This window comes from Falco naumanni, chromosome 13, assembly GCF_017639655.2.
Source record: "Falco naumanni isolate bFalNau1 chromosome 13, bFalNau1.pat, whole genome shotgun sequence".
Classification (NCBI taxonomy): Eukaryota; Metazoa; Chordata; class Aves; order Falconiformes; family Falconidae; genus Falco; species Falco naumanni.
Genome location: NC_054066.1, coordinates 25,207,257 through 25,222,282, shown reverse-complemented (window position 1 = coordinate 25,222,282; position 15,026 = coordinate 25,207,257). Strand labels below are relative to the sequence as shown.

General features: G+C 40.0%; 1 protein-coding gene across 1 annotated transcript in view; it reads left to right on the top strand.

The window, feature by feature from the left end:
- The window catches only part of LOC121097071 (multiple epidermal growth factor-like domains protein 6), a 200,837-nt gene that overhangs the window by 108,651 nt on the left and 77,160 nt on the right, over positions 1–15,026 (top strand). The window contains exon 5 of the mRNA XM_040613813.1: positions 2,352–2,474. Coding sequence (XP_040469747.1) covers positions 2,352–2,474 — 123 coding nt within the window. The remainder of the gene's footprint in view (positions 1–2,351; positions 2,475–15,026) is intronic.

The following is a 15,026-nucleotide window of genomic DNA, read 5'->3' as shown; positions in this document are numbered from 1 at the left end:
AAAGGTTTTCTTCCAATATTTTGGTTCAAAAGACAGACAGTGGTGTTAACAAATTGGGCTGTATATTGTAGACCACATCACTTAGTCAATATTTTGTGCTAGGAGGTCATGTAGTACTGTAGGTGCTAAACAGTGTAGAAGAATAAAGTAGTTATTCCCATTATTTTGTTTTAAAAAAATTAACAGAGCAAGAGATTTTATTAGTTTTCAATACTGTTAGTATAAATAGAAGTCGAAGCTGTGGAGCAGGGTTATTATGTGGCTCATTACTGTTTATTACCACAAGGCACATCAAGATGTCTGCAGGTTAGGGGGAGTAAATCATTTGGAACATGCCTGTTTTGTCGATCTTCTGCACGATGCTCAGTGCTAGCATGCTTCTTCCAGTGCTTTGAGGAATATGTCTAAAATCTGTCGCTTGTCATATGTTCTCTCTGTCTCTTGCTGAAGAGAAGTGAACAGACGAATGTCTTATTTTGGTACGATTTGTTTTTACATTCAGGAGTGGGGGGAAGTGTTTTTCTTTGGAAAAGTTTCTGTCTAAATTGTGTTCCCATGAAATTGAGAAGAGCCTTGCTGACTTCACGCGAGTTAGGCAGAATTTGGTTTGTAGTGTAGCTCTGAGATAGCTGAATATTTTTTTTTTTCTTTTATATAGCTTTCCAATGTTTTTCAGTATCACTGAGGACAAAGTTTTGTTGTCGGTTATTACACTGAATTTAGAGCTGCAGAGAAATGCAAGGGTTTTAGTGAGTTTGTGCCTCTTCAGCTGCACTTCAGTAAATGTTGATGTTTCATGATACACTTTTCTTTTAGCTTTTTAGTAGTCTGAAACCTCCCCTAAAACTTCTTTTAACCTGTGTTTTTTAGCCAGGATCAGAAAAGATCTATTAATGTTAAGCTTAGGCTCATTGAAGAACTAACAAACCTTAGTAAATCTCAGCCTTTAACAGCTAAGGATTGCAGTTGAAAGTCTCTCACCTCTTGCATGAATGTGAAATTCTTTCTTTTTTTTGAGTTGTCTTTGCAGCACTTTGTATTTATTTTGACCAGAGTCTAATTAGAAGTTTTAAAAAAAGCTCCATTTGCCCACTGGAGATGTGGAGTGCTGCTAATATGAAGTAACTGTGATTTTTTTAGTCACAATGATGCTTATCTTCTGTTGCTTTATCTTCCTTCTCCTGTTTTTCTTGCTCTCTAGCCTGAATGTAATGTGTGATCTCTACCAGTGCCAAAGGCCTTGCAGGTGTGAGATCTGTCACCTGCATCCTCATGCCAGGTTTGAGAATCTGGTGTGTCCCCTTAGCTCTGGCTTTCCCCTTACTAACGTGCTGAGGAGGTCTGCTCTGCGATCAAAGCAGTTCAAGTCATTTGTCAAAAAATGTTACAAAAGACATCCACAGCCCATTATTCTTACGTGGTTTTGTTGCTGTCCGTGCTTACCCCCCTGCACTGATGAATTACGTGTCTGTGTGGCATTAACGCTTCAGAGAGAGCAAAGCAAGCAAGAAAGCATTGTGCAAGTACGTGTTCCAGAGTAAATGAAATCAGTGCAGCAAATACCTGCTGATATTATTACATTTACTTATCCCACTTGACAAATTTTCTAGTTTGGAAATACTTCCATACCATCTGTTGTCTCCAATCCTGTTCAACAGAGCACTATTGCTGGCCTGACGATTTCTTCAGAAATCCTTATGCAGGGTATATAAAAACATGGGTTAAAAAGCAAATGTCTTCACTATGGATTCTTCTCAGCCATTGGCTAGCCTATTTACTTATTTATTCCTGCGGTTCTTTAATGTTTTTCATTTATAATGTGTAAGGTTCTATTTTTGCATGTAGGCAAGCACTGACTTCATCAGGTGAATGTGTGAGGTGTGTAGATACTAGTGCATGTGTATCTGAAGGAAAGAAGGACCTTAACTGACTTCAAACACTACCACCTTTTAGAGGTTTCTCATCTCTGCCATGACTGCTAGAAGCAGCCTCATGCACGAGTGAGCCTGGTGGAAATGACCATAAAAAGATTATTCCTGATCTTGTTGCATGTAAGTGGGAAGTTGGTGTGTTGGGTAGAGCCTGCAGCTGGAGCTGGGCAGACCCTGCAGCTTACCTCATGCAGAAGTCGGGGAGCAAAGTCCCACCGTAGCACCTCTTGGTTGAGCTGGGGGGCACAGCAACAGAGCTGGGAGTCCCTGCTCCTGCGGTTGCCTCCAGGGGCCTTAGCTGTGCATCTTAGTAACTTTTTCATTTCATCACATCACAATCATACACAATTGTCCTCAGATAACCAGGTAATGTGGTCAATGCTCACTCTTTACTGACTGCTGTGTATTTTCTTCCTTCAGACATAAATGAGTGCACCACTGAGAATGGTGGCTGCCATGACCAGTGCTGTAATACCATTGGCAGCTACCACTGCAAATGTCCAGCTGGCCAGAAACTAGAAGAAGATGGCAAATCGTGTGGAGGTAACGTTTTGTACTGTGTCTCACTGCTATTAAAAAATGAGAGAAAGCATTGGAAAGGAAAAGGAAATGTTAGCTTTTATCTGGAGCCAGCCAAAGAGCAAATATTCAGAGTTGTCAAGAGTGCAGATCTTCTCATGTCTGGATTATGAAGATGTAACTGTAAGAACACTTCAAAGGGTTGGGGTTTTGTTTTCTTTTTTATGAAAAAATGTTATCACTTAACCTGGATTGGCTGTGCCATGTTTTGATTATGGAATTTCCATCATCAATTTAAAAACTTGAAGAAAGTGTATATGTTTGATAACATTTTGCCTGTCTCTAAAACAAAATGGTTCTTATCAGAAAACACACATACATTTTTTTGCATTTCAATCACAATTCCACAGCTAGAGATTAACTGAATAAAAAGGATTTTAAACCACATGCTACATAAACCCATGTGTCTCCTTCCTAAGGGAAATATGTCTAGTTAGTGCATTATAGGGTAAAACTTGTTCTTATGCAAAAGCTTGACTTTGTGAAGAAGCAAAACATCACTTAAGCTTATGTTAGAACACATAATGAGTTATGGTTAGACTTCTTAAAGACACACTGGTAAACAAAGAGTGGGTATAAACAAGCCCATCTGATCTGTTGAACCTACAGTCACTACATTTTTTGCATCATCAGATGCTACAAAAGGTAGAGGAGATCAGGTGTGGGTGTACTGTATTGCAGGCCAGAGCAGTTCCTCTTCTTGAACTCTCCTCTAACACAGGTAATGAATGTTTGCGGCTGTGTGATCTTGTGTGCACTGGCTGTGTGCCTGGATTGCACCCTCGATTGCATTTTATTGCTGCAATAAGTATATCGTTGACATATTTTTATTATCTCAAGTTGAAAGGTACTAGGTTAGGTTTTCATGAAGTGTATTACCATCTTTTCACAAGAAACCATCTTCTCTGGCTTTTCCTGTTGCGTGGTATCTCACAAATTCCTTTCTTCCAGGATTTCATTTTACCATTGTCTTTCAACTCCTTTCTTAAGGTTTGTACAAAGCAATGTATTTCTTGGATGTGGTCATCTGCTTTATCCTAACTTTATAATCCATTTGCCTGCACTCCTTTTTTCACTAGAAGACGATAGAATTATTTTCCACACCAGCCTATCATTTGATATCCAACTCAACAGTTTAAACAAGCTGTAGATGGTTATTTTATTTTGATTGAAGTTTTTTGCGATGGTCCTCTGTGCTTTCATTTTGGCCTTTTGAGAGCTCAAGCCAGAAATACTATGCATGATTCACAGATTCCTGCTACTTCACCTCAACCTTCTCTTGCCTCTTTCAGGGACTGGCTGATAATATACCCATGAACTGGTCTGCATGTTGGTGGCTACTTATTGCTTACAGATCTGCATAAAGGTTGTCAAAAAAATAAGTTTTTGAAAACAGGTGTCCTACTCACTGGGATCCTAAATTGCCTAGTCTGCAAGAGCCCCGTTTCCTTTAAAATACTTTTGTGTTAGTAAGTTAGTTAAATTAGTGTTCCTTCTGCACAATTCTTCTTTTCTTAAAATATATTTTAGAATCTAGTAGTTTGACATTCTTTAAAAACCTCAAGCAGAGCTTAAGGTGTTTGATTCCTGTACTATACATTATGAAAGCAGGAATTGCAGAAGCATATATTAGTCACAGATTTGAAGCTGCTTTTTGAATTCTTCAGACAAAAATGGAAACTAAACTGTAAATGCTCAGGTCATAGAACAAAGTGAACATAGGGGTGACACTAATTACACTTGAACTTTTGTGGAGATAATGATGATGAGCGTACGGCTACGCTGACTTACAAGGAAGCCAATTTCTAGTCATCACATGTTACAATATAAGCAACTTAGTGGTTGATTACTACATGTAAGTAGTAAGTAGTAATGTAAGTACGAATTAAGTGAACTTCCAAACGAAGCTCTGTGTGCTGCTGGAAGGTGCTGGATCTTTCAGTGACATGACACTGAATTGCTGTTTTATTGATGCCTCTGCATTGCTCAAAGGGGTCATTTTGCAGATGAGAGTAAAACAGCTTCTCATTCAGGTTAGCCAGCATTTTTGGAGGAATAAGGCTTATAGTTGTTCTCAGCAGTTACATTCTTTCTTTCTTTATAGCATCATTGTGCTTTATGTTACCCCTTAGTCTAAACTCGAGCATTAAATAGATGTGTACTATTGTTCTGCTCCCATTATCCATCTCATGGTTGGTTTTATTTCACTGGTGAGTGAAATGATCAATTGGTGTACAGGCTTTTCTATAAGCCAAGGTACAAATAAAGTGTATTGTTAGAAAAGCACCATGGAAGTGGTACAGATTTTATTCAGTAAGTCATTATTAGTGCAAAGATTGATCCTGTTTTTCAGAAATAAAATAGAGCATCCTTCTGGCAAAAAGGAAAGATGTCAGAATTATTAAAAAAAAAAAAAAAGCTTTATTAATTGGTAGCTGTTTAATGCTAAGGAAGGGAAAGTAGGTAAAAATTCACTAATCCAATAACGTAATTAAGTGTACTGCTGATTTGATCAATAATAGTTGGGGGAGGGGGGGTGGCAATTTTAGGAGACCCAAAGGCCTAATTTCCCAGCTAGAATAAGCTGAGGATGCTCAGCATCTCTGTCTTCTAGGGTGTCAAAGGTGTGTGCAAGACACAAGGCTCTGTGAATATGCAACATGTAGCAGCATAAAATAGGCAATACAGTCTTAAGTTATTGCTATCAGCATTGACTAAACCTTGCCTTCCTCAGGTGGTTCTGCGGTTAGAGGTGTTGGTTAGAGGCATGTGGGGAAGGGGATTGAGCAGCACAGCCTGGGGCAGCCCACGCTGCTGGGACCGTGCTCCTTCTGAGTCCTGTAAGGATATTTTCTAGCTAAGTGGGGGCTCCTATGGCAGGAAAGATCATTTAGTTATGTGGTATGTAAAGCCTTACTTAGAGAGGGATACTTACATCAAGAGGAAAGATGTAGTAACGTGAAGGCATGTGCATCTATATAGAAATGCCAACCAGAGCAGTGAACTGATTAGCCTTTCAAAACTAATTATCTACATGTTGTACGGCAGATTTTACTCTCCAGTGTTCATGGACAGATCTTCAGTTTTCTTATCTGACAGAGAAATATTTTCTGGCAGATAGTCACGTAGGCATTACAGATTTTGACAGAAAGCTCATGCTTACCTTTCGCTCTTCATGTGTCTGATGGAAATTAATGATGAGAAAGGATTTGGATTTAAATCACTGCACAAATAATACAACAAATTAATATTTGACATTTACCAGTGTGTGACTTGTCAGCCTGATTCTGTGCCCTGTGCATCCGTACCGGCGTTCAGTGTTTCGGGGGCAGTCGGGTCAGTGTCCGTGGGTGGATTTGCTCAGAAAGCTGTGGCTTGGTCTGGGAAAGGCAGAGGAGATGTGTCTCTGGGCGCGACACCTCCCGATGCATTAAGCAGAGGTACCACTGGCTTCCTGCGCCAGTGAGAAGGCACGCTGGGAGATGGATGGGTATTCTCATTTAATATTTCATACTAATGCGAAACAATTCTACTCGAATGTCACAAAACCCAGAAATGGTATTTTCCAAACATAAATACCATTTTAAAACTCCATTATTGGCACAAGTCCAGATCCATGGGGGATGCTGAGGCTGCAGCTACAAAAGCATATTTTCACACATGAGTAAGCTCCAGAAGTCAGATTTTTTTTTTTAAAAAAGGTTGTGACCTTATGTTAACCTTCTTTGGTAAACTGTCATTTCTTATTTATATTATTGTGCTTTCATCTGTCAAGGCAACTGAAGGAAGTTAGAGGCAAATGAAGTCCTATGATTAGCTGTTGATGAAAAGAAGCTTTTCTTTTACTGATTAGAGTAATACTGCAATCACTGTAACCCCGCTCCCAGGGGTTTTGGTCAAACCTGGGAGCCCTGGCAGGTTTCCTGACTTTTGCCAGAGGGACTTTCTGAGCAGCTGTGTCCAGAGCCAGTGTGTGACTTTGCGAGGCCACCGCTGCTTACCCTGGTAATGTAATACAGTCACCAGTGTCACTGATTCAGCCCAACCTCTGGTCAGACAGGAGCTCTCCAAACACTGTTGCCACGGAGGAGTTAACAGCTCAGCTAAGAAGGATACTGAGGGATTTGTCTAAGAAAAAGAAAACGTTTATTACAATGACCTCGCCATCTATTTAGCCTGTAAGGTTTGAGGTGTAACTTATTCTTGTCAAACCATTTTTGTCGAAGAGAACGAACATTCAAATTCTGCATTGGACTGTTTTCCTTGCCCAACAAATTGATGTACCAGGCTCCTGCCATGTCCTGTGAAAAAAAAAACCTGAAGGATGTTAATACTTTGCACCTCTAGGGAAATGCCAAGGAACTTTTTAATTCATTTAATTTTTACTAGACAGGAGAAATTAGTCCACTGGAGGGATTCAGGATGCTTTCACATTGTCTTATCTCAGAAAGTTGCTTTGCTATGGCATGCCATTTCACAGAGCTGGATGTTTTCAGGAACACTACAATGTTGGAAGGAAAACAATTAAAATAAAATATATTTTAGAAAAAGAAAAAAATATACCAGTCTGGTTATAGGTGCAACAAATACTACTTTGCAAGAACTCAAATCTCAGGGCAATCAAGTGAAGGCACTCCTAGATGAGGTGAAGCTACCCAGCCTTCTTCATCTTTCTCTATTTTAAGACTTTGTCTTGAGATACGGAAATAAAACCAGTTGCAGGAATAGTGTCATTAATATCTAATTATTTGTAACTGGATTACTGTGCCCTTAATGTCTACCTCAGAGAATGGAGGGAACAGGCAACTCTGTCTTGTGACCTTAACTGACCCTGGGGGAACGATTTTGATAACTAAAATATTTTATGTGATGTTTTTTTTACAGCAATTCAAAAAGGAAGAGAAAGAGTTGTGAGGCTAAAGAGGACAAAACCTCATTTCTGGCATTTCCAACCCTGTCACTAGGTGCTTTCGGGTACCCTGGGGCTCCAACAGGAGTTCTTATATCAAAGTTGGAAAACTCCAAGTATTTAAGTTTCAAAATAGAAAAAAAAGCTGTGATGCACTCTGTTGGAGGCCACAGAATAAACATTTTCTTCTCTGTAAGTTTGTACATCCAGAATACTGGTAGATCTCTGATTATTTGAAGTGAATTCAACAAGAAGCAATACCTGTTTTTATACTTAAATATTGTTTATTTATGATTGCTTCTACCTGTCAGATCAGTATTATTAGTCACAAATACAAAGCATAATTACATTATTTTTATTTCAGATCCCAGCTGATAAAAATCAAGGGCTCCCTTACTCCTCTTACAAAGGAAAATATATTAACTAAGATTAAGAATTAATCGTGCATTTAAAATGCTATTTAGCATTACGCAGTCAGACTTCTGTGGTTTTCTGGAGATGATTGAGTTTAGGCAGGAGAACTGTGCGGTGTTTGTGCAAGGCTGCAGAGAAGATCCGGGCAGAAACTACTGAAGACATTCATAGATACATTTGCAAACTTCATTGGGAATTAAATTTTATTTCTATTCCCGAGTAATTCTTTTGGGAATTACCAGTTCTCATTTTGAAGCATTTGTCTCTGGCTCTTGAGAAGCAATGAAGGCTGGAGGTCGTTTGTCTGACCTTTCCTACACGCTCCTGTGCTGCACTCGGAATTGGCTGGGATCAATAGCTGCGAGAAGCTGTTGCACTCTCCTAGGCAAATAGTGTCATCTTTCTGCGTTTGTCTCTTCGTGGTAGTACTACAGCAAAAAGTGTGCTCCCAATAAGTTGTAAAAATTACAACAGACTCATAGTAAAGGTAACAATAACTGGAGGTTATTGGACATTTTAAATGAATTACCTGGATCCTGATTAACGGCAAGCCCAAGGCAGACAGGAGGAACCTGAGCTGAATTTCGGTGAGCTCGTTTCAGGCTGGCAGCACATAGTGAATGCGGTGGGTTGGTTTGGTCAGTCCCCTCTCGTTTTGTGCGCCTTCCCAAGGCTAATCCAAGCAATTACACACAGGGGACACACGAACCCTTTCAATCTTATTAAAATATATCGTATACCAAACTTGACAAAATCACATTTATTTTCTGTCTGACCTGTTTCTCCTCAATCAGGGAAGGGTAGGTGCATCACTTGGACCAGAGCCAGACACTTCCAGCCTATTTTTTTGGAGCCCTTATGTAGTCTTAGCCGAGAAGAGCACCTGATGCTCAGGTAATTGATTTTTTTTTTGAGTTTTAATTGCACTTCTTTAGGTTTTCCCTGATTCATGCTGGCCTATTGCTAAAGTCTCCCTACCCCTCTCTTACACACTGAGCAAAGACGGCTGTGAGCTAAACCACATAATTTCTCACATCTGATATCCCTCAGGATAGATGAACTAACAGTTTATGACAGCTACCTCCAAAGTGAATATTGCCATTGAAGAGTGAGCTCGTTTATCCTGGATGCGTGTTTTATTGATTGGAGTTAAGGACAGGCACAGTCACTTTTCAATCACTTTTTAAGCACAAGTTTCATGCAGACCAGTTAGGTAGAAACAGCTGGTGTCGAGAGCAATATCCTAATCCGAGCCTTCAGAGCAGCAGCCGAAGGAGTCCTACCTACATTTGCAGCCTTGGCTCTCAGGGCAGACTGGGACCACTTACATTTCAAGAATTCAATGATTATTTCAAGATAATCTTGGTAAATCTCTTTTTTTCCCATGGAGGAAAAATTTCTTTATTCCGTTGAAGGGGGTTTTTGGTGTCTAGGTTTTTCTCTTTGAATGCTTAATTCATTTCTAGCATGTTAATAGAAGCCTTTTGCATAAGAAAAAGCATGCAACTGGCAGTTTAATTTTCAGGTTACGTAAGGATTACACAGGGTTGGGTGTAGTGCAGCTTGTCGGCATGTCATACATTTCCTGCAGCACATCTTCGGCTGTGTTCCAAAGCGGTGTGTTTTTTAAAAAGCACAGTATTATTCATAAACCACAGAAAACTGGCACCCCGTTCTGCATTTCAGTTGTCAGATGAATTATTGATCACTGATTTGATATGGACTGAAAGGGAAAAATAGTTTCTAGATGTCACAGGCCTCCCAGGTAACAACAAATGAAGAGTCCCATCTCTACGGCGTCTGCTGGTCTAGTCCATATGGCGCTTGAAAGCGCACCGTGCGTCACAGCTGATTATAGACGCGGCACACGGGCTGCTTCCCTAAGGCTTCCAGCTCCCTTGTCTTCCTCTGGGATCTGAAAAGCCTCACATGGGCTCTACCAGCTGGAAGGAAATACTTAGAGGGAACCGTAACTTGCTATTATCTTTGGGAAGGAGCCGTTGCGTGAAATGCAGGGAGAATGACAGAGGTCCCCTTCACGGTGTCTCTGCGTGTGACTCCAGTTCTTGCAGTTGTTTGTTCAGGAAGGTGGGTGTGAGCAAACGTACTGGCCTGAAAAGTTTTCTTTGTCCAAACTGCTCAATGCATAAAGCTTTATTGATTAGCTTTCAACAATGAAAGCATCATTTAAGGTTTGGAAATGTTATAGTATTTGCTACACCACTCAGGGATTTAATGTTGTTTAATTAATGCAAGAGCTTTGAATAGCTAGATGAAAAGCACTATATAACTATATGAGAAGACTGTTATTGTCCAGACAAAATATAATATTTAGAAATAATATGACAAAAATGATAGACTGCAGTACAAATATGTTTTGAGATATTTCTAGGGCTCTGATTAGTTTATATTAGCTAGTTCCTAGCATTTATGACTACTTTTGAAAGGCAGGTTATGGAGAATGTTAACATTCCACTGGGCTGATTGACAATAATTAGTTTATTTTAAAGGAAAGGAAAGAAGCATGGTATTGTTGCAACCAACTAATGTGAATTAAAAGCCAGGTAATCTTTTCTGCAATTACAGGGATACAATGATTGCTGTTGTCAGAGAAGAAAATACATTCATATTTTTAAGAATCGTTGTGTAGGAAGAGCTTCGCAAGCCTGAAATTGAAGCTCTGGTCATGGTCTCCAAAATTACGGTTAGTAGTAATTTTATGCAGAAGCAAGGCTTTTGAATACTTAAATTATAGCTTGTTTGTGGCAAGGTATTTACCAGCAAATAAAAGCATCTTATAAACAGCACATGAGTCATCTTGGTGTTCATTTTGAGCACATCGAAAATGTAAATTGCAACTGAATTATTCTTGGGTTGAGAGGCAAGGCTTAGAAACCTTCAATTCATACTTTAAATGGAAATTATGAGAGGAAAAATGTGCACATTTGCCTCTCAGTGGAGAGTATTGTGGAGGGTAACTACTGCTTTTTCTATAGCTTTGCCTACAGGCTACGTAAACAAGGACTAAGGGCAGATACAGAGATAGGAAGAAGTACAACTCCTGAGCGGTGTTTATATTCCTCTTTAGAAGCATTTAATACCAGTCTTCACTAGGACAACTAATAGAAATCCCGTTTTTTTTTTTTATTGAAATACCCACAGATTTTATGAGTCCTCTGATATATCTTTTAAAAGCTTTAAAACAATTTGTGATAAAATCTAAACCAAACAGAAATCTGTCAGCTTCGCTGTTCAAAGCATTGGCCCAAAGGAAGCAATCCAGACATGACTGTCAGCAAGATAGCAACTGCTGGGAGGGCTACAGTTCGTTATTAAAAGATCAGTAGTTTGATCAACATCATATTGGATTACTCAAACTTCAATCACATGAGTACCTGAGGGCTTTAACTGGGATTTATTAGAAGACCAACTTGAAATAAACGTGCTGTAGTTGCATACCAGACCTTTCAGAGACCCACCTGAGAACCTTGTTAACAGTTACTATCCCAAAAGAGATTCAATGTCAGCCAAGGAGTTCAAAAACAACTAATAAAAATGGAGTAATCAAGTGATTAATTTGGTGTCATTTTTAATCTCAGGAAGAGGAAAAAAAGGAGAAAAAAATCTTCTGAGCGTCGTGACATTGTTCATTAGGATCCAGCTCTGGAAGTTGGTACGGATAGGTTTGGGATGTGTTAATGCCACTTCTTTCTTCTTATGGTTGAATATCTGCAGAGTCACAACTAATATATGTCATAAGGAAGCAGAGCAAGAAAATCAGTGTAACATGCTGTCTTTTGCTCACTGGCGATTTATGTTGCAGATCAGCCTGGAATTGTGATAGCTCCGGTGGGGGATCAGTACTTGTGCTGGCTTCTTGAGGAGGCACCCGGTGAAGTAATGGCTGTAGAGCAATGTCAGTGAGCCAGTTTTTACAGAAATGGAGTGGATTGTGCTGGGGTCTCCTGTAGGTGAGATGGACAGAGAGATGGAGCTTTGTGGCTGAGTGGTGTGCTCTCCCTCCTTCTTTTCCTAGCCCCGTACAGTCTTGTCACTGCAGGCGTGGTGCTGGCATTGCATGCATTTCACATGTTGAGCAATACAGTTCTGACTGGCGATCGCTCCTTCCAAACCAATTATTCCCAAGACTGGCTTATGTTCCAGTCAGTTTGTGAGACAAGTCTATCCATGTGATGTTTTTAAGCTTTTTACCAACACAAGTAGGACATTTGTCACAAATAGCATTCATGTTTCCAACCAGCAGAGCATATGTACAGTAAGCTGGAAACATCAGTTTATGAAGGTATTTGCATGATTATCATTTTCTTCAGCATATTTTACCTACTGTGTGGGGAAAAGACATTTCTCTATGCAGTATACTGTAATGAAGACACTGATCTCAGCAAGTGGGCATTAATATTGTTGCTAACAAAACCCAGATGTTCTCATCAGATCAGTCATTGCTCTCTTTTTTATTCCATAAATTTTTTCAAACTGTCATATCCTGCCGAGAGAAGATGCTGATGGCCTGATGCATAAAACTCCTTAGTACACCTCAGATTTGAATCTGCGCATGGGGTTTGGACTGTATCATGCTGTCGCTTGTTAAGTACATCCCCTTGTAGAGATCCTCTCCTCCTCTGCCAGCCTCCCACCTCCCAGCATGACCCCACTGAATTGTGCTGAGGAGCTGTATTTAAAAATTGATAGCCCCATAACAAATCTTCCTTCTACTATGCTGTCCTATGTCAGGAAAGCTTACAAGAGCGTTGCGGTGAAGCTGCTGATGCTAGTGATCTGAAAGCCTTTCTCCTAAGCAGAAATTACATAAAACTTTAATTATTGTGTTTCAGCCCACACTGCTGCGGCGTACAAGTATACATCCTCTTCCAGCTTCCCTGTTTACAGCTGGTACATTCACTTCTTTTCTACAGAAAACAGTAAAATGACTGAGGCAGTTTTCTCCGGCATGTAAACATTTTTAAAGATCATAAGTTACACGTTTGTCTGGATTGTCATTCTTCCGATTGTACTCCCTTGTTATTTCATGTGGTCATTCACTTATCCTGGCACCAGTTTTCCACTGAGAATTTTATGTCCATCTGTGTGGGTTTCATATTGATGTGAATCAGAGCCATCAAGGGTGTACAGCTGCCAAAATATCTGTTAGTATAACCCCACTGCGGAGGCCGGTAACCCCATCGGTCTTCCTTTTTGGCTTTACTTTGCCGAGATGCTGTGTGCTACTCTGAGGTTCAGAAATGGATTGTTCTTTTTTGTTTTAAAGACTAAAGTGGAGAAAAATGTAAAAATCTGCTTTGTGAAAAGATGGGGAAAAGTATTTCTTCACAGCTGTGTGAAAATGTCACAGTGTTGTCTGAGGTTGGTCCATGAAATTATCATGTTCCATACTGTAATCCTATACTCTGATTTTCTTGCAAATTATCTGGTCTCAATAATTGCATCAAACTTATATATGTGTGTGTGTGTATATATATAAATAACATGAACGTGTATAGTTAATGAAGAAAGCCTTCAAACTTTAATTAGGGCTGCTTGACTCCAAAGCAGTTTACATATCACAGGCGTACCCGGCTATCAAACACATGCTTCTCCTTTTTTCATTCAACTGACACTTTCATTTTCTCTGCATATTTTCAGGACTGAGCAGTGATGTGTTTTGACTCCTGAGGCTACAGACAATATCAAAATGAGGATTAGAAATGAAGCTTTACCTGTCAATTAAGTTGTTAAGCTTGTCCTCCACAGCATCTACACTTTCAAACGGCCTGTTTATTGAATTTGAAATAGTTTTCATTCTTGACTTTGTTTAAATTGAATGGACAGTTGTAATTATAATCTTCAGTTTTCAACTGCAACATATGGTTTGCATAGAGAGTTGTGGATGAGGTGATTTTGGCTGTTCATTGAGCTAAACCACTGTTAAATATCTTGAGAGAGATTGGCGTGTCAGACATTGAAATTGAGCAGAAATTGGCAGTACAAATAGTGGCCGTTTTTGTCTTTTCATATTGCTCTGTCCAGGAGATCTGCTCTTGAGGGACATCTGAGAAATGCACTGTGGTTGCAGGATTTAGTCATTGGTGAGGAACAAGCCACCACCTGCAACAGTTGCATTATGCCAGTCTTCACATGAATGCAGTATTTAAAAAAAAAAAAAAAAAAAAAAAAAAGAGTAGTCTTAAACAATGAATTCAAATTACCAAGACCTTTGGCAAATCAATGTTATTCTTTCAAATCATCTGTGGCCCCCACTAACAGGATTGCGTGACGTCTCATCTATTTGTTCTCCAATACGGCCAGTGACAGATCAGGAAATGAAATCCATGTCTTTAAGACATGGTCAGGTGTATTGTCCCTTTCAGTGCTTACAGAAGTAAGTCTTCTCCCCAGAAGTGGGTTGGAGGGCGGCTTGCACTGGGCGTGCTGGAAGCAGCTCTCTGCCTTGACTCCGCAGCTGCTCCATGGAGCTCCCCCAAAAGCCGTACCACAGAGATGCCTCTGTCCTCTTCCCTCCTTGAAAGCAGCCATTGGGAAATGCAACTCCCTTCAGACCTGGACATAAATATTTATTACCAGGTGCAGATGTAGTCCTGTAGATGACTCTGCTGTTCAGCATTTCACTGTGCCACGGTCTCTGTCCTTTCGTGTTCTCAGTATTAAGACAGATAAACCAGGGGTGAGTGAAAGGAAACCCGACCTAGACACAGCTGGAAGTCATTGAAGCTACCTGGAAAAACATCTGAAATCTAGGGCAAGGGACCAGCTCCAGGGTAGAAAATTCCTCTCCGCAGTGGGACAGAATCACCGGGGAGGTCTAAAGGAAGGTGACAGACTGAAAGACAGCAAACCCACTGCAGAAAGCTTTGTTGTTTTTAATGCCATCGATTTTCAGGGGAAGGTAAATAATCAGAAAGCCTGTTTCTGTGCATGGCTAATTGGACAGCCCTGCCGAAATAGGTGCTGGTTAAAGCTGCTTTGTCCTTAATCCTGGGCAAAGAAAAAACGTAGTGGAAAACTCACTGCTCTAACAAGGGTCCTCTTTCATTGTGGAGTCCGTTTGCAGGGACTAAATTGGGTAAGGAATCTCTTAACCATGCCTTTTAACCAATCTTTTATCAGATGTGACATGCTCCTTTCAGTCCAGTTTGCTGAAGCTATTCCATTAATTA